General features: G+C 40.5%; 1 protein-coding gene across 1 annotated transcript; it reads right to left on the bottom strand.

The window, feature by feature from the left end:
* Positions 1-357: 357 nt before the first annotated feature.
* LOC106612444 (phosphoglucomutase 2-like 1) lies at positions 358-20073 on the bottom strand. The gene is made up of 14 exons (XM_014213568.3): positions 19462-20073; positions 18355-18522; positions 13303-13409; positions 12707-12791; positions 12264-12347; positions 11590-11783; positions 11007-11196; positions 10645-10742; positions 10224-10404; positions 9464-9557; positions 8925-9054; positions 3121-3310; positions 2877-3010; positions 358-2593 (listed from the first exon to the last, which is right to left on the bottom strand). The coding sequence occupies exons 1-14, from the start codon at positions 19552-19554 to the stop codon at positions 2491-2493; spliced, it is 1851 nt and encodes a 616-aa protein (XP_014069043.1). The 5' UTR covers positions 19555-20073; the 3' UTR covers positions 358-2490.
* Between the last annotated feature and the right edge of the window lie 323 nt (positions 20074-20396).

Genomic DNA, 20396 nt, shown 5'->3' with positions numbered 1-20396 from the left:
TGATGGGATCCTCTTTTTAATAGCGTCAATCACAAATAAGGTCACAGAACTTTTTCATTTTGATAAGCCTGAATATAGGGTTGTGTTTTACCTTTGTACAGACATTTACATTTTAGTCATTAAGCTCTTCTTATCCAGAGCGAATTACAATTAGTGATTATATAAAAACAAATCTGTAAATTAAAGCTTTAGAAATACAATTCATTATGCATATGTCAATACATCTTGTGGTTATAGTGCTGGGGAAAGTATTGTTTTAAGATTGAGAGGTGACAAATTCAGCAGTAAATCATGGCCCTTTGTAGTGTTAGCAGGAAGGTTCTTTAGAGTTCCTCAAAATAAATGGATCACAACCCCTTTTTAGGCAAACCAGAGTTTATTGGTGCAATAACAAGCATACGCATGTAACAAGGAAATGTGTCAATGTACACATTTGGATTGGTATCCTGATATAGTTTCATAAACAAGAAACAAATACTTAACAGAAGTCTTGAACATTGACCTAACATTTCATCTCATCAAAAATTTCAACCATTTTTTCTTATCCTCCTAGATACAATTGAAAATATATGCTCTATATTCATATTCTGACAATTCAATAGAATGTCTTTACTTTGGGATTGCCATACGATATCTTAAATATGTACAATATTCATTCGTACAGGTTATGGTATTGAATTATTGATATTACAGGCATTGGCAAATGTGTTGCATAAAAATATATATAATGTACTCAAATTAAATAATTTAAGTTTAGGTGTGTCTGGAGAACAGAGTAAACAAACAGTTACATAATAAAATGAAATAAATATCGCACAACAATTGTTTTACAAACATTTGCTTAAAGGAACATTTAAGCATTCGGTGCATGTGACAAATAAAATTAGATTTTATTTGAATTAGTTTGGTGTTTGTTTCATTACTCCAATTTGATTGATGACATGCAACATCAACAATGGACAAATTAAACAAATACCAAAAGATAGTTTTGGGGTGGAGTTTTCCTTTACGTAATACAACTTTCATCCTTTTTAGGCTAACAATACATACAAGCTAATATTTTGAAATTCAAGGAAGTCAACTGCACACAATTTTACAGACACAGTAAAACATTTCATATCATTTTTTTACCTGAAACAAAACACATGGTCATTTTCAAAATTGGAATTACAATTTGGAATTCCACGGCACTACATTTCTAAAATTTAAGGGTTACAATTGTTGGTCTAATATGTAAATTTGTTATATGTGAATTCTTTTAAAAAAATAACACAGTAGTTAAAACATATTGCTGTGACTACAAAGTCTCCTAAATGAGGAAAAAAATACATGTCAAAACTGAAAATGACAAAATGTGCAAAACTGGTGACTTGTTTAGCTAGAAAGAAACAAATAGAAACAGACTTTGGCATTCAGGTGAATATAGGGCTAATAATGCACTGGAACTAAGGGGCCTAGCCCGAACCATGAAAAACAGCCCCCGACCATTATTCCTCCACCATCAAACTTGGGCAGGTAGCTTTCTCCTGGCAGCCGCCAAACCCAGATTTGTTCGTCAGACTGCCAGATGGTGAAGTGTGATTCATCACCCCAGAGAACACGTTTCCACTGCTCCAGAGTCCAATGGCGACGAGATTTACACCACTCCATCCGACGCTCTTCAGTATGGGCCATTCTACTGCCAATATTTGTCTATGGAGATTGCATGGCTGTGTGCTTTTATACACCTGTCAGCAACGGGTGTGGCAGAAATAGCCGAATCCACTAATTTTAAGGGGTGTCCACATACCTTTGGCCATGTAGTGTATTTCTTCCTTTCTGGATTACCATTTTGATATGGGTACTTACAGAGTACAGGTGTTAAGACTATGAAATGATTGAAGCTGTAACGCTCACTGATGCAACGTAACAGATGGGGAGGCAGGAGTGCCATTTGCGTTACGTACATGTGCAATGTCATACCTTACAATACTTAGCCTTTAGGTACAGTTTATCAACTGTACATAGATTAGAAGCAGCATGCGACAAGTGTGAGGTACTGTTCATATACCACATACACATCTATTAGGTGTGCCTATTAGCACAGCCTACTAGGAACAAAAGTACTAGTGGTATGGGTATGTGCACTACAATGGAGAAGAGGCATTTTCATGAGTAAACCTTGTCTGGGGGCTGCATGTCATCTCACCTCATTGCGATTTTGTCTCATGGAACGGCACAGACTGTCCTGGTGTATACCTTAGGCTACTTATTTTAGATACATGGAAAATCCTCATATGACAAAAACAGATATGAGATTCTGGTTTACAAATTCTACTCCTGCATATTAATCCACGTAACCCACCTTGCACACCAAATGAAAAAACCCAGACAAGCAATAGTCTGAATTACATTTTGGTTTCACAGTTAGGAAAAACATTAATAGAACACAAGCAGGATAGTACAACAATACGTCTGATGCATCTGTATAGACCAAGATGAAAAGACCAACTAGATTGATCGGCGAATCAAGTTGTTTTTATCAGGCTCCAGAAACTCCTCGACGAGAGTATCTGTTACTTTCTTAAGCTCCTCCTCAAGACTTGAGATGTCACTGAAAGCCAAAATAAAAACAATTTTAAAATGCAAAACATTTTTACGATGCTAGCTCGTCTATGGCTTGGATTTACCTTAATTGCCCCAAATGTGCAGCCATTCGTCTTACACTATAGCTTAAACCAGGTCCAACACACTTTTTCCTACCATCTCTGCCACTAAAACACTGAGACTATACTGGTGCTTTTGGAACTATTCCGTAACACTGTAGCTAGCTCTAGCTGGTCCTCCAGAGTGTGTCATTGCTAGTAGAAGGGGGCGCCGTTACACTCAACACAAACCTTTTTCCGGGCCGTGCACAGAATTCTGTGTAGAACTTAATCTTTGGCTCTGTGCCACTGGTCCTTAGTGTGGCCACGATCCCATTCTGCAGAGTGAAGGTGATCATTTCGCTGCTCTTTGTCATAGGTAGCACCTGAGAGAGGATGAGGAGTTTTTACCTATACCTCTCATTATGAACCATTCAATTTGAAGCACACTAATGTATGAAATAAAAAATAAAATAAACCACAACATTACACTTACGCAAAGCTTGTCAGGTTGACTACTATCATATCCTGTAGTCACATCTCTCACGTCCACAATGCTGTGTCCACCCGAGGATCTGGGGTAAGTGTTCTCTCCCTCAAAGTTTCGAAGACGTGTGAATATTCTCTTGACAGTAGGGGGGTCGTGGCAGATGACATATGACGTTGTGGAAATGTGATAACCGTAACTGAAGGACAACAACAGTAAAGGATATTAGCATTTGACTGGAGAAGAGAGAGACAATGGATATTTATGGTAGATCAATAAAGTGAAGCTGAAATAAACGGCCCAACTTTATGGTGCAAAAACACCACAAACCTTCATTTATCAGAATTTATGGCCGATTTTGCCTGGCTTGCAGTCAGCTTCCAATTCATCCCAAAGGTGTTTGATGGGGTTGAGGTCAGGGCTCTGTGCAGGCTAGTCAAGTTCTTACACAGCGATCTCGACAAACAATTTCTGTATTGACCTCGCTTTGTGCACGGGGGCATTGTCATGCTGAAACAGGAAAGGGCCTTGCCCAAACTGTTGCCACAAAGTTGGAAGCACAGAATCATCTGGAATGTCATCGTATGCTTACGTGTTAAGATTTCCCTAGCCCGAACTATGAAAAACAGCCCCAGACCATTATTCCTCCTCCACCAAACTTTACAGGCACTATGCATTTGGGCAGGCAGCATTCTCCTGGCATCCGCCAAACATAGATTTGTCCATCGTACTGCCAGATGGTGAAGCGTGATTCATCACTCCAGAGAACAAGTTTCCACTGCTCTGGAGTCCAATGGCGGCAAGCTTAACACCACTCCAGCCGACGCTTGGCATTGCGCATGGTGATCTTAGGCTTGTGTGCGGCTGCTCGGCCATGGAAACCCATTTCATGATGCTCCCGACAAACAGTTATTGTGACTGATGTTGCTTCGAGAAGCCCTTTGGAACTCGGTAGTGAGTGTTGCAACAGAGGACAGAACATTTTTATGTGCTGCGCTCTTCAGCACTCAGTGGTCCCGTTCTGTGAGCTTGTGTGCCCTACCACTTCGCGGCTTAAACGTTCTTGCTCCTATACGTTTCCACTTTACAATAACAGCACTTACAGTTGACCGGGGCAGCTTTAGCAGGGCAGAAAGTTGACAAGCTTATGACGGTGCCACGTTGAAAGTCACTGAGCACTTCAGTAAGGCTATTCAACAGCTAATGTTTGTCTATGGAGATTGCATAGCTGCATGCTCGATTTTATACACCCGTCAGTAACGAGTGTGGCTAAAATAGCCAAATCCACTTTTTTGAAGGGTTGTCCACATACTTTTGTATATATAGTGTATATGTATTTCTATGGTAGTTAGTGTTGTCGCGATATCAGAATTTTACCAGATTAAGTATTATGATACTAGACAGCAAAACGATACCACGGCAAAAAAATGAAAGCAGGGAGAACGACTGTGAGAAGGTCAGTCCTCATTTCCCCAGAAATAAACCCAATAACATATTGGGTTATAGCCTATACATGATCCATATTAAAATCAGGTAGGTGTGCTATTAGCAATAAGCATTATCATCTGTAGCCCAACTGATAATTAATAGGCTGAAGCATGGGGTTTCCCATATCCATACCCTATTGGGCTAATCATTAGCTAGATCCCAAACTCTAAACAAACATGATAATGTTACTAGTTAGCAACGTAATGAGGACCTTAATGTCTCCCAAAAAATTGCATAAACAGTGAATATAATGTAGGCCTACCAGTTACAATTGACCCTTTGTTACATTTAGCCCCGGTCTTACCCTATGCAGTCAGTGTGAATTGCAGAGCACTAACTGCTGATATACTCTTTCAAAACAGTGCAGTTTGCATACATTTTTAGGAGTTGAGAAATGAGGTAGCGATGGAAGTGTTTTCCAGCGATTGCATTGAGAAATGTTGTGCATTGACTGCTTATTAGAATGCATGGATCTCTGCCTGTTGCACTCGCAACTTGGAATTTCTCGCATTAGAATGCACAACAACAAGCCGACTAGGTAAATAGGTAAACTATTCTACTATGGGGTGCCAGATTTTACTGTTTGTTACCCATTTTGTTGGCAGAAGCCCTAATATATATATATATACGCACACACATATATACAGTTGCAGTCGGAAGTTTACATACACTTAGGTTGGAGTCATAAAACTCGTTTTTCAAACACTCCACAAATGTCTTGTCAACAAACTATAATTTTGGCAAGTCGGTTAGGACATCTACTTTGTGCATGACACAAGTCATTTTTTCAACAATTGTTTACATACAGATTATTTCACTTACAATTCACTGTATCACAATTCCCGTGGGTCAGAAGTTTACATACACTAAGTTAACTGTGCCTTTAAACAGCTTGGAAAATTCCAGAAAATGATGTCATGGCTTTAGAAGCTTCTAATAGGCTAATTGACATCATTTGCGTATATTGGAGGTGTACCTGTGGATATATTTCAAGGCCTACCTTCAAACTTAGTGCCTCTTTGCTTGACATCATGGGAAAATCAAAAGAAATCAGCCAAGACCTCAGAAAAATACATTTAGACCTCCACAAGTCTGGTTCATCCTTAGGAGCAATTTCCAAAAGCCTGAAGGTACCACGTTCATCTGTAAAAACAATAGTACGCAAGTATAAACACCATGGGACCACACAGCCATCATACCGCTCAGGAAGGAGACCCGTTCAGTCTCCTAGAGATGAACGTACTTTGGTGCAAAAAGTGCAAATCAATCTCAGAACAGCAGCAATAGACCTTGTGAAGATGCTGGAGGAAACAGGTACAAAAGTATCTATATCCACAGTAAAACGAGTCCTATATCGACATAACCTGAAAGGCCGCTCTGCAAGGAAGATGCCACTGCTCCAAAACCACCATAAAAAAGCCAGACTACGGTTTGCAACTGCACATGGGGACAAAGATCATACTTTTTGGAGAAATGTCCTCTGGTCTGATAAAACAAAAAGAGAACTCTTTGGCCCTAATGACCATCGTTATGTTTGGAGGAAAAAGGGGGAGGCTTGCAAGCCAAAGAACACCATCCCAAACGTGAAGCACGGGGGTGGCAGCATCATGTTGTGGGGGTGCTTTGCTGCAGGAGGGACTGGTGCACTTCACAAAATAGATGACATCATGAGAAAGGAAAATGATGTGGATATATTGAGGCAACATCTCAAGACATCAGTCAGGAAGTTAAAGCTTGGTCGCAGATGGGTCTTCCAAATGGACCACAAGCATACTTCCAAAGTTGTGGCAAAATGGCTTAAGGACAACAAAGTCAAGGTATTGGAGAGGCCATCACAAAGCCCTGACCTCAATCCTATAGAAAATGTTGTGGGCAGAACTGAAAAAGTGTGTGCGAGCAAGTAGGCCTACAAACCTGACTCAGTTACACCAGCTCTGTCAGGAGGAATGGGACAAAATTCACCCAACTTATTGTGGGAAGCTTGTGGAAGGCTACCCGAAACTTTTGACCCAAGTTAAACAATTTAAAGGCAACACTTCCAAATACTAATATAGTGTAAGTAAACTTCTGACCCACTGTGAATGTGATGAAATAAATAAAAGCTGAAATGAATCACTCTATACTATTATTCTGATATTTCACATTCTTAAAATACAGTGGTGATCCTAACTGACCTAAGACAGGGAATTTTTAATTGGATTAAATGTCAGGAATTGTGAAAAACTGAGTTGAAATGTATTTGGTTAAGATGTATGTAAACTCCCAACTTCAACTGTACACACACAGGTAAGAAAAAGTATGTGAACCCTTTGGAAATACCTGGATTTCTTCATAAATTGGTCATAAAATGGATCTTCATCTAAGTCACAACAATAGACAGAGTCTGCTTAAACTAATAACACACAAACAATTACACGTTTTCATGTCTTTATTGAACACACTGTGTAAACATTCACAGTGTAGGGTGGGAAAAGTATGTGAACCCTTGGATTTAATAACTGGTTGACCCTCCTTTGGCAGCAATAACCTCAACCAAACTTCTTCTGTAGTTGCGGATCAGACCTGCACAATGGTCCGGAGGAATTTTGGACCATTCATCTTTACAAAACTGTTTCAGTTCAGCAATATTCTTAGGATGTCTGTTGTGAACCGCTCGAGGTCATGCCACAGCATCTCAATCGGGTAGAGGTCAGGACTCTGACTGAGCCACTCCAGAAGGCGTATTTTCTTCTGTTGAAGCCATTCTGTTGTTGATTTACTTCTGTGTTTTGGGTCGTTGTCCTGTTGCATCACCCAACGTCTGTTGAGCTTCAATTGGCCTAACATTAGCCTAACACTAGCCTAACATTCTCCTGCAAAATGTCTTGATAAACTTGGGAATTCATTTTTTCCGTCGATGATAGCAAGCTGTCCAGGCCCTGAGGCAGCCCCAAACCATGATGCTCCCTCCACCATACTTTACAGTTGGGATGAGGTTTTGATGTTGGTGTGCTGTGCCTTTTTTTATCCACACATTGTGTTGTGTGTTCCTTCCAAACAACTCAACTTCTGTCCACAGAATATTTTGTCAGAAGTGCTGTGGAACATCCAGGTGCTCTTTTGCAAACTTCAGACGTGCAGCAATGTTTTTTTGGACAGCAGTGGCTTCTTCCGTGGTGTCCCCCCATGTTTAGTGTTTTACGTATCGTACACTCGTCAACAGAGATGTTAGCATGTTCCAGAGATTTCTGTAAGTCTTTAGCTGACACTCTAGGATTCTTCTTAACCTCATTGAGCATTTTGTAGTCATCTTTGCAGGACGGCCCCTCCTAGGTAGACAGTGCTGAACTTTCTCCATTTATAGACAACTTATCTTACCTTTGACTGATGAACATCAACGCTTTTAGAGACACTTTTGTAACCTTTTCCAGCTTTATGCAAGTCAACAACTCGTTATCGTAGGTCTTCTGAGATCTCTTTTGTTTGAGTCATGAGACACATCAGGCAATGCTTCTTGTGAATAGCAAACTCAAATTTTGTGAGTGTTTTTTTACAGGGCAGGGCAGCTCTAACCAACATCTCCAATCTCATCTCATTGATTGGACTACAGGTTAGCGGACTCCTGACTCCAATTGGCTTTTGGAGAAGTCATTAGCCTAGGGGTTCACATACTTCTTTCCAACCTAAACTGTGAATGTTTAAATGATGTATTCAATATAGACATGAAAAATACAACAATTTGCATGTTATTAGTTTAAGCACACTGTGTTTGTCTGTTGTGACTAAGATGAAGATCAGATCAAATTATGACTAATTTATGCAGAAATCCAGGTAATTCCAAAGGGTTCACATACTTTTTCTTGCCACTGTGTGTGTAATATATATCTCCATTTTATCTTGCGCTCCTAGCTTCTCAAAAATGGCTTGCGCTGGGTCAGCTTACTCAGCATTGCATGTGCAAGATCAAGTATCTTATCCTACTACTGCCCCATTGAGAAGATTTGGACAAATTACTAGACAGACATGATCCGCTCAGTCAGTATACATTGTGAGACACATTTGATAGAAGTACTGAAGGTAACAAAAATTCTACTACTGAACCATTTTTCATGTTCTTGTATCAAAAAAAGTACCCAGAGTTTTGGTATACCATGTAACACTAAGTTACATAGTCAGGTAGTCGGTTATAGTATCACAGTTGTAACAATGTGTACCTACTACCTAGTTATTCCAGTGAACGAACTACCATGTAGATACAGCGATTTTAGGCCACTTAATGTAGTGACACCAAATAAACTCAGTAAACCAGAACATGGGGTATAGGAGGAAACTGGAATGACACCTACATTTCAAAGATGTTCTCTAGCTGCTGATTAAGGGTCAGGTTCTTGTTGTAGAGATAAGAGGCCATCTCAGCCACAACCACAGCTGCACTCACTCCATCCTTATCTGGGACCATGCTGCCGCACAGGAATCCTGAAACACACCAGACAAAACAAAAAGACATTTCAGGGCATATTTATCAAATACTAGTCCAATGGTCACTGCAACTCTCCCTCCTTAGCAGCCTGTCTGTACCTTGGGTAAACAGATCAACCCATTTGGTACAACTGCAAATTGAAACATTTACACATCATATTCTCAATTAAATTGAACTGTTTTCAATAATATGCATTAAAGATATCTTGACATGTAAAAAAAAAAATAGGCAAATAGGTTGATCAACTCAAAATCATTTGATAAAGTCTTATATTATGTTCAGGATTGATCATTAATTGTTTGCAATAGTGGATACCACCACCATGACTTTATATTCAAAGTTTCAAACTGCTTTCACCATAAACGACAAAGCAAATGTTGTAAGAACTGAAAGAGATTTGGTAACCTATAGACTCCTCAAAGGCGAAGATCACTTCATTCCCCGTTTTTGCCAACTCGTGTATTTTCTTTCCGATCCATTTGAAACCAGGCAATGTTTCCTGAAACAGAGTGAACAGGGGTGCATTCTTAGGGCACAATGTAGAAAAATTTAAACAAATGTTTATTGGACAAATTCAGGTAGGTCCCACCCCATTTCCACGTGTTTGCTTCTGTCACAGATTCTACATTATATTGACCAGACACTGAATGAAAATAAATGTCTTCAAAAATGCAGTCAGGAGGCAAGATCAGGTGGGACCATTCAAGCCAACAAGAGGGCAGATACGCGTGTGAACAACAGGCAAAACTCCGATAGGTGTTTTTTTTATCAAAGTTGACGGGATGTCACATGTCCTTAATTATATCAGTATACTCGTAACAACGTAAGCATTACAAAACTTTCTTTGATTAAATAAGCCTCACATAGCACGTAAGCCATTACACTGACCTCCATACAAAAACTCCTCGCTTGGTGAGCGAAAAAATACCCCGAAAACGTCACCTGCTGGAGACAGATTTTGAGTCCAGTTATCCCTCTCGCTTTGCCTCTTTCTCTCTGCTACCGTTTGGTTTCAGAGGTGAGGTTTTTGAGCACCTGGCAGAGGGCTCTCATGCTACTATTGTGACTGCAGGCAACGCAACCAGATTAAGTCTGAAAGCTAAGGGTGTATATTGCTCGACCTCCAACCATGCTTCATTCACCTGGAGGTGGAAAACGTACGTACTTCAAAATGGAAGCCCTCTATTCGTGCAAAGGCCTTGAGGATCTTGGAGGAGACGGTGGTGGCCAGCATGTACATCCTCTCCCTATCAGCCGGGTCTGAGTGAGTCTCCTTCCAATTGAACAGCATCCACCAGCCCAACAGAGCTGCAAGCTCATTACCTGTGAAAACTTTCCATCCGCACCTAGACAGAACATGACGACAAAGCTAAGGTCAAGAGTTGTCATCTCAGCAGGAAAAACATGTTGTAGCTAACAACCAGGGCCCAGAGTTTTCCCTAGCAGATCACATGGTCAGGAAAAGCTCTTGGCCTTTGAACAAAATGACATTAGATCTGTGCATATCAGTAATAGCTTGTGGTCCAGTAATCAGTAATATAATTATATTTTAAGAGAGTAGGCTACATTTGTATCAGGTATTTTACCTGTCAGATTGCTCTGCAACAGCCAACCGATCTGCATCTGGATCAGTTGCCATGACAATCGTGGCATTCTCTCTCTCAGCAAGGCGAAGGGAGAGCTCCTACAACACCAAAATATCAAAAAAACAATCATGGAGGATGCACAAGCCACTTTATATTCACGGGAGTGAGATGCACACCAATTTTATGCTACAGAGACACGAACGAGGCTGCCGCATTAACACTTCCTTCACGTGCTGCTCGCATGGCCAGAGTAGTAGGCTGCATTGACTACAATTCACACACAGTGAGAATTGTGCATCTAGTGTAGCAACTCTGTTACACTGATAGCACTGAAAAGTTAGGTGAATTGAACATTTCCTCACCAAAACAGACTCTCCTTCCTCTGGATTTGGACAGCTGACAGTGGAGAAGTTGGGATCAGGATCTTTCTGTTCTGGCACAGGGATAGGAGGGGGGAACCCAAACGCCCGGAAAGCCTGCTGGACGTAGTCATGCCCTACTCCGTGAAAGGACGAGTGCACAAACTTCAACGGGGACTTGGTGTTGAGTTCTCTGAGAAACAAGCAAGTAAAAACATGTACAAGTGTGTTTTTTATTCAACAAATATGAATTGTGTTTGCTGCTAAATTAATTGTGGACACTGAGAAAATGAAAGTTTTCTGACTCAGAATTCAAACAATTCAACAAATTGAATAAGAAAAGGTCATCGGGGTTAATTAAAAGAAACATCTATGATAATTACAACACGTTCACAGCCAGTGTGAGGGTGTTTGCCGGCTCCCTGCTTCATAATAAATGTGTTTGACGACTCCCAATTACATCATAAATCATAATTTTCTGAATTAATATCCAACTGTTAAAGGCAGGACACGCCACTGTGAATAAATCAGCATTTACTACTTGTGATCACTTTCTAAAGTACAGACTCCTAGCACTGTGAATTACCTGTGGAAACAAACAGAGCTGAGGTCCTCCATATACTTTTTGGATATCTCCCTCAGCGGATCGCTCCTCAGTGGACTGTTGTCTGCCAAACTCTCGTTCCAGGACTCGCTCCATGGCTCTGAGCTCTCTTCAATGCACTTCAGGATCTCCTTGTCGTTAGGAGAAGAGATCTGGGCTCCATTGTGCCAGTAAACCTTCAAAGGAAAGCAAGACACTGTACCAAATGCTAATGCGCAGCTTAATATCTTAACATTGTATGGCATACCTAATTCAACCTCCCCTTAGGACAGGGTTTCCCAAATTCGGTCCTGGGGACCCCCCTGGGTGCACTTTTAGTTTTTTGCCCTACCACTACACAGCTGATTCAAATAATCAACTCATCATCAAGCTTTGATTATTTGAATAAACTGTGTAGTGCTATGGAAAAAAACTAAACGTGCACCCAGGTGGGGCCCCAAAGACAGAGTTTGTAAACGCTGCCTTAGGATATCATTAGCTAGTAATACAACACCAGGAATAAAGGCATATTTTATTTTTCTTGTATGATAAATAGCATACAGTCCCCTACAAAATGCAGTGTTAAAAGCTTTTAGTTCAACAAGGATTCTAGATGCTGTACGCTTCATGCCTTGACTCAAGTGACCCTGGTAAGATGAAAAGCAGAAGTCTGATACCTTGTATCCATTGTCCTCTTTAGGGTTGTGAGAGGCAGTGACCATCACACCCGCTGCAGCGCCCAGCCTCTTTACAGCATATGGCTAGGAGAGATCACAAAACAGTAAGGCCTTGGGAACTAAATTAATGTAATTCTTAGCCTAATCTGAAAGCGCTGAGACTGACTTTACCAGCTGTATAGCCATATAAGTACGTCCAGAGGTTTTTCCTGACGACACAATCTGGCCATTAAAAACCATTATAACTAAGGCATAGACTCCTTCCTGGTCTGGTCAGGTCACATGGCCAGGTAAATCACCTGGCCCTTCGTATATGACATCACCAGTATATAGGAAACAAATTGGTAAGCAACCAAGAAACAAGTGATTTATGTCCAAGGAGGGATAAAGTGACCAGGCTTTAATTTTAATGAAATAGTTCAAATCAATATATTCTATCTTACCACAAAGGGAGTTGGGACATATGTGGAGAAAAGAAACACAGGAATATCTTTACAAAGCATCACAGCTGCAGTCAACCGGGCAAGTCTGTGGAATAAAAAAAAAGATCATAATATTTCTTTAGAAGAATAATACTAATAGTCCATTGTCATTTTCAGATCACAGAAATTCATATTTCTTTTTGCTTTAGCTCCAAACTCTCTAATATTCTAAAACTCTAGTTTGTGGTTCCCCGCGTGTTAACTGGGAAATAGCCTACACACAACATCCTAAAAAAAATCTATTTCCTGTTATTATTTTGGCTCTAGAATTTTGTGCAGTTAACAGTAGGCCAAGTATGCAATAAATGTTCTCACTAAGCCCATCTGTATTCACAACTATTTTGCCATCACACCACTTCAGGCAGGAATGTAACCTCAATACACTTTATCACACACTGCACTGTCGACAGAGCAACCCAAAGCCACAATCATCATTACATTAGGAGTTATTTATTAGATATTTACAGCCAGTTTTTATCTAATATGTAGCCAGTTATACATGTTTGCAAGTGGTGGTATGATCTGCAGAGGAGAAAGGAGGAGGTATAGTATAGTACCGTTCACTGTTGCAACCACTGGCCTCCTGCGCTCGCGTGTCGTATCCAACCACTATACCACGGCTACTGAAGTCGGGGAAAGACCTGGCCAGGTATTTGTACATACCCTGCAGTGAGGAGGAGTGGGAAAAGAATGCAACGATGAGGCCATGTCTATAGCTCTTTAAAATGGTTATTTTCTATGAACTTTCACTTTGAAAAGGAGGTAAGGGAAACTTTGGTAGGTAGGTGAGTTGTTAGACTGTGTGTGCTGTGCTCCATGAGACACAGTCAGTTTGTTACGATACCAGAATTTTGACTTCGATACCAGGTTTGGTATCACTATACTTGATAACATCACGATACTCAATATCAAAATGATACCCCAGCAAAAAAAAAGAAATGTATATTAGCCAAAGTCACAGAATGGCGCTTGATCCAGACAGATACCTCACTACTGCTCAACCATTGGGCATCTTTTGAGTTCAATATCATGTTATTCAAAAAAATGTTACGGACATTTTTCAGAGACAGCCATTTATGCATTAATGAATCAATTATACAATGATACAATCAATATGACTTTGTTTTTTACCATTCAAATAAATTATTGGTAATCTCTATTGATAAACTGGGTAATTCAAGATTTAGCCTAGGCCTATTAACAATACTGGTGAATGCGTATTCAATAGGAGTGTGTGCATGCACTGAGTTATTGAGCTTGTTTTGGCTGATTTCATGGGGCTACAGATAACAAACAATCTATGTCCCTTCCATTTGGGCCTTATTTTGCTGTACTGATCAACAACATTTGCATAAAAGTGCGTGCTGTCTCTTGAACAAGTAATGACATCATTCACGAGGCAAGATGGGTGCAACCAGTTGGGAGCCCTATTCACAAAACACACACACAGTCAGTCAGTCAGTTTGCTCAGGGAAATAGATCATCTTTGGCTGATGGAGACTGAATAAGTGAATGAAATGTTTTTAGTGGCAAACAGCTTGGAAAACATATTTTGCATTATGTCACATAATCACAAACAAAGTACTAGGGTTTTGAATTGATGTTAGCTTCAGCTGTAAGCTAACAAGGAAAGTTAGCCTACAAAGCTGGAAGCTACTGGTATCTTCTTGCATTGTAAAGTGTTCTAGCCTGTATGGACATTGTTTCGCGAACGGTAATTAACAGTTTTAACATTTATACATGCCGTGTCGCATTATTCAAGTGTGTTAACTTCTGTGCAGCATGAGTGGGATGCTAAAATTATGCAGCCCAGACTCCCAGTTCAGGCTAGCAATGAGTAACGGTATAGAAGACTTTGGTTGCGCTGATCAGTGAGACAGATTTAACAGAACTACCGAAAGTAACAAAAATTCTAGGACTGAACCGTTTTTCATCTTCTAGTAATGAAAAAGTACCAACGTTTCGGTATACCTTGCAACACTACTGCTGCTGAAAAAAGTCCTAGAGGAAACACTGTACATACTGTTGAAGTCAGAAGTTTACATACACTTAGGTTGGAGTCCACAAATTTCTTGTTACCAAACTATAGTTTTGGCAAGTCGGTTAGGACATCTACTTTGTGCATGACACAAGTCATTTTTCCAACATTTGTTTAAAGACAGATTAATTAACTGTATCACAATTCCAGTGGGTCAGAAGTTTACATACACTAAGTTGACTGTGCCTTTAAACAGCTTGGGAAATTCCAGAAAATGTCATGGCTTTAGAAGCTTCTGATAGGCTAATTGACATCATTTGAGTCAATTGGTGGTGTACCTGTGGATGTATTTCAAGGCCTACCTTTAAACTCAGTGCATCTACGCTTGACATCCTGGGAAAATCAAAAGAAATCAGCCAAGACCTCCGGAAAGAAATTGTAGACCTCCACAAGTCTGGTTCAGCCTTGGGAGCAATTTCCAAACGCCTGAAGGTACCACGTTCATCTGTACAAACAATAGCGCGCAAGTATAAACACCATGGGACCACGCAGCCGTCATACCTCTCAGGAAGAAGACGTGTTCTGTCTCCTAGAGATGAACGTACTTTGGTGCAAAAAGTGGAAATCAATCCCAGAACAGCAAAGGACCCTGTGAAGATGCTGGAGGAAACAGGTAGAAAAGTATCTATGTCCACAGTAAAACGAGTCCTATATCAACAGAACCTGAAAGGCCACTCTGCAAGGAAGAAGCCACTGATCCAAAACCGCCAGAAAAAAGCCAGACTACGTTTTGCAACTGCACATGGGGACAAAGATCATACTTTTTGGAAAAATGTCCTCTGGTCTGATGAAACAAAAAGAGAACTGTTTTGCCATAATGACCATCATTATGTTTGGAGGGAAAAGGGGGAGGCCTACAAGCCGAAGAACACCATCTCAACCGTGAAGCACGGGGGTGGCAGCATCATGTTGTGGGGGTGCTTTGCTGCAGGAGGGACTTGTGCACTTCACAAAATAGATGGCATCATGAGGACAGAAAATTCTGTGGATTCATTGAAGCAACATCTCAAGACATCAGTCAGGAAGCTTGGTCGCAAATGGGTCTTCCAAATTGACAATTACCCCAAGCATACTTCCAAAGTTATGGCAAAATTAAGGACAACAAAGTCAAGGTATTGGAGTGGCCATCACAAAGCCCTGACCTCAATCCTATAGAAAATGTTGTGGGCAGAACTGAAAAAGCGTGTGTGAGCAAGGACCTGACACAGTTACACCAGCTCTGTCAGGAGGAATGGGCCAAAATTCACCCAACTTATTGTGGGAAGCTTGTGGAAGGCTACCCAAAACGTTTGACCCAAGTTAAACAATTTAAAGGCAATGCTTCCAAATACTAATTGGAGTGTATGTAAACTTCTGACCCACTGAGAATGTGATGAAAGAAATAAAAGCTGAAATAAATCATTTTCTCTACTATTATTCTGACATTTCACATTCTTTTAAAATAAAGTGGTGATTCTAACTGACCCAAGACAGGGAATTTTTACTAGGATTAAATGTCAGGGATTGTGAAAAACTGAGTTTAAATGTATTTGGATAAGGTGTATGTAAACTTCCGACTTCAACTGTACACACTGGGTGTGAAAAAACATTAGGAACACCTGCTCTTTCCATGACAGACTGACCAGGTGAAAGCTATGATCCATTATTGATTTCACCTGTTAAATCCACTTCAAAATCAGTGTAGATGTAGGGGAGGAGACAGGTTAAAGAAGGATTTTTAAACCTTGAGACATGGATTGTGTAGGGTGTGCCATTCTCAGAGGGTGAATGGGCAAGACAAAATATTTAAGTGCCTTTGAACGGGGTATGGTAGTAGGTGCCAGGTAAACCTGTTTGTGTCCAAAACAGCAACGCTGCTGAGTTTTTCACGCTCAAAAGTTTCCCATATCAATAATGATCCAACACCCAAAGGACATCCAGCCAACTTGACAACTGTGGGAAGCAACATGGGCCAGCATCCCTGTGGAACGCTTTCGGCACCTTGTATAGTCCATGTCTCAATGAATTGAGGCTGTTCTGAGGGCAAAAGGGGGTGCAAATGAATATTAGGAAGGTGTCCTTAATGTTTTTTTTACACTCAATGTATATACCGTATATACTGATTATACCAAACATTAATATTGAGTTGCACCCCCTTTCGCCCTCAGAACAGCCTCAATTTGTAATTGCCTATTCACCCTCTGAATGGCATACATACATACAAAATCTATGCCTTACGGCTTAAAAATCCTTATTTAACCTGTCTCCTCCCCTTATCGACACTGACTGAAGTGGATTTAACAAGTGACATCAATAAGGGATCATAGCATTCACCTGGTCAGTCTGTCGTGGAAAGAGCAAGTGTTTTTAATGTTTTGTATACTCAGTGTATATACTACCACCGCCCAATGCCTTTGACACTGCTTAAATGTAATATTGTATACTATATTCATTTTTTAAATTTGATTTAATTACATAGGCCTATCCATGTTACAATTCAGCTTTTTGCCCCAAATGTGTACAATTCAAAATAAACCTTAACTATATATCTAAAACTACTGAGAGGTAGAGACTCCACCACCATATTGCAATTCTAAAGTCATTGATCTCATTAATGGTTGACCTTAAAATTGCTGATACCAATATATAGAAACCACTGTTACTCCTGACACTTATTTTAAAACATTGATATAGTAGTTTTACAATAACCTGTGATTGATATATTATGCCGACTCACTGGACAGCATTGTACTAAATTAAAAGGTAAAATCCTCAATATGACATCATACACAGCGGGTTGCCTACCTGCTTACAGAGAACTGCAACAACAACCTTCAAATCTGTCAAGGCTGCCACTATTGGCTGTTTCCATAAAGATGGAAAAGAGAGAACACCTATTTTTGCAAGGGCCGGATTGGATTATGCTGAGCCGCGGAGCACCGGTCCATGGCCCGTGACTTGAACAGGCAAAAGCGGTGAGGGAGGAGCGCCCTTCTCAAATCAAACAACAATCTGCGCCGCTCGGTCATGTTGTCAACAAGGCAGCATGGTGCATCGTCCAGAAACATACAACACATCTTTTCCATAAAATATATATTTGAATTTTCAAACTAGTTTTCATTGGGAAGGCAGGCCAACTTCGCCGTGGGCTTTGAACGGGGCACCCTGCTCATGCCCAGTAGGTAGCCCGGTACCAAAAGGAATACAATCAACTTTCACCCAGTGCAAAACACATCTACCCAAGATGAATTGAATCCCCTCAATGATACAAAGCGACATTGTGGGCTATCTCCATTTTAAAAGTACATTTCTACTTCGTAGTCTTCTATTTCGATGAGGTTATTGGCAGTTAATAAACAAATTGAAAAGGTGCATAGTACTGTGCTGGAGTGTATGTATAGTCTGACAAGGTATAAACCCAAGGTTGATGATTTACTGCCACCTTAGAACTGAGCCAACTTTGTTGTTGTTGAGATCTGTAAACAGGAAGTTGTTCCGCTGTACACGATGATGTCATATAGCTGAGTGAGTCTATACCTTTAACATAACCTGTGCCAGAATAGTTTGCTCATTGAAGGAAACTATTATTAACCTGTGTGGACTGGATGATGGTCAGATCATTAATGAGGGCAAAGCCTGCACCCATGGCTGCCCTCAGCCCTGCCGTCCCAAACGTCATCCTGGAGCAGAGCCTACGCCTCAGCTCCTCCACTTGCCCATCCAGCAAAAGGGCCTCTATCTGAGCTCTGGTCTTTGGATTCTGAATGGGAAAGAACATCCAAAAAAAAATACTCTCTTACTGACATCATTACTCAACACAGTTGCACACCACTTAATTTAAGACTGACTTTCTTGCTGATTGAATCAAATATACACAATACCCACTGCTTCAGCATTATGGTTGAGCTACACTGGAACTGAACAAAAATGATAATTTTGGCTGTTGCTAAAAGTAGCCTAATCTTGTCTGTTCAATCAGCGTTTGAATATCCTCAGAATATCAGAATATCCTCTTAAAATCTAGACAGACATATATCTGGGCCCTTACAGTTCCTTAATGGATCTGACAGTCCAAGTAAGGTTATGAAGTCTGACATTTAGAGAGTGGGTGTCAGCCATATCCATTGCTTTAGGCCTTTCTAAACTAGGGCTCCAGTGCAAGTGTTGGGAGTGGAGTAGAGGCTGCATGAGCCGGGCTCTGTACTTCGCGATTAGTAATAAGAAAAATTGGTAAAATTGTTGCCTGGATACTAGACTTGTTTGTGCTAATAATCCACACCTTGTCATATGCCTAACTGTTTGGCATAATGACAAGGAGTGGATTATTAGCACAAACATATCTGGCACCAGGATAGGTCTTGCCCTCCATAACATGTTTTACATTTTAGTCATTTAGCATTCATGCAGAGCGACTTAGGGTTAGGTGCCTTGCTCAAAGGCACAGGCAGATTTTTCACCTAGTCGGCATGGGGATTTGAACCAGCAACCAAACAGATACTGGCCCAACGCTCTTAGCCGCTATGCTACCTGCCACTATTAAAGACACACACACACACACTTTCAGAAGACCACCGATCTGAAGGACAAGGCATTTGCACCTGACATACCAGGCAAGTGACAACCCAAGTCAGTAAGTTTCTTCGTAAATAAAAAAGTGCTCGTTAACTATGATGATGACACTGACAGTTGACTCACTGACCTTATCCCACTTTATCCATTGGTAAATAGCCGTATCAAGTCGCACGTCCCCAGTTGCATGGCAATTTAGGTCCAGGTCTCCGTTGTTCTCCATAGTAGAATATTGTGCAGCAAAACATCAAGCTAGTTAACTACGTAGCTAACGTTAGTTTACAAAACTAGCAAACTCACAAGCTAGCAATAGGCCAGGCAGGACATAATGTCCCTAACTATCGTATCGGTCTTGACGTTGTCTGTGTGAGAGTGTTTGCTTTGGCTACTGAAACTCAGCAAACAGATATAGCTAGCTAACAGAAGATAAGAAAATAAATGTATTGTCTAACAAACCGTTAGGACGCTAGCTAGCTAACGTTAGCTTGACGCGCAGAGTGGTGTTGTTGAGCGACCGAGCGAGCTAGCTAGCTACTAGTAGTAGTACCATGTTATCATCTGCAGTGGACATCTGGATGGCGTGATCACTCTTGAAAACAGCACGCTAACTAGTTATCAAGCGTAGCAACATACTGACCCATCCTTACCAGGCTTGTCCTATTTTGGCACTCAAGTTGTCTTTATTATGTTAAACTAGTCAGTAGACTGAGGTTGGGACTAGTTACCACAGCCACAAAGTCAAAATTGGATATGTCGTAAGAATTCATTAAAAAAAAAATATATATATATATATATAAATATATTTTTTGTCTTCATTTATGGTTAGGGTTTGGCATAAGGTTAGCAGTGTGGTTATGTATATTTTTAAATAATTTTAAGAATATATATATTTTTTTAAATAGGCGGGGTTTAGACATAATTTTGACTTTGTGGTTGTGGTAACTAGTGACAACCAACTAGTAGCCTTCAGTCGCTGGGCTACATTTGGACCACCAAAACAGCGGGCTCACGCCCTCATAGCGCAATGTGGGAAACGTAGTTTCTTAGCTGACAGATATGCCCGGG

Source organism: Salmo salar, chromosome 09, assembly GCF_965601325.2.
Source record: "Salmo salar chromosome 09, fSalSal1, whole genome shotgun sequence".
In the NCBI taxonomy this organism is placed as follows: domain Eukaryota; kingdom Metazoa; phylum Chordata; class Actinopteri; order Salmoniformes; family Salmonidae; genus Salmo; species Salmo salar.
This window is presented reverse-complemented; position numbering and strand designations above follow the sequence as displayed.

Coding starts and splice junctions, on each gene's coding strand:
- LOC106612444 (XM_014213568.3), bottom strand. CDS start 19,554: ATGGAGAACAACGGAGACCTGGACCTAAATTGCCATGCAACTGGGGAC. Junction 11,784..12,263: donor AAGAGGACAATGGATACAAG/GTATCAGACTTC, acceptor TTTCCTTTGAAG/GTTTACTGGCACAATGGAGC. Junction 10,405..10,644: donor GTTGCAGAGCAATCTGACAG/GTAAAATACCTG, acceptor TGTTCTGTCTAG/GTGCGGATGGAAAGTTTTCA.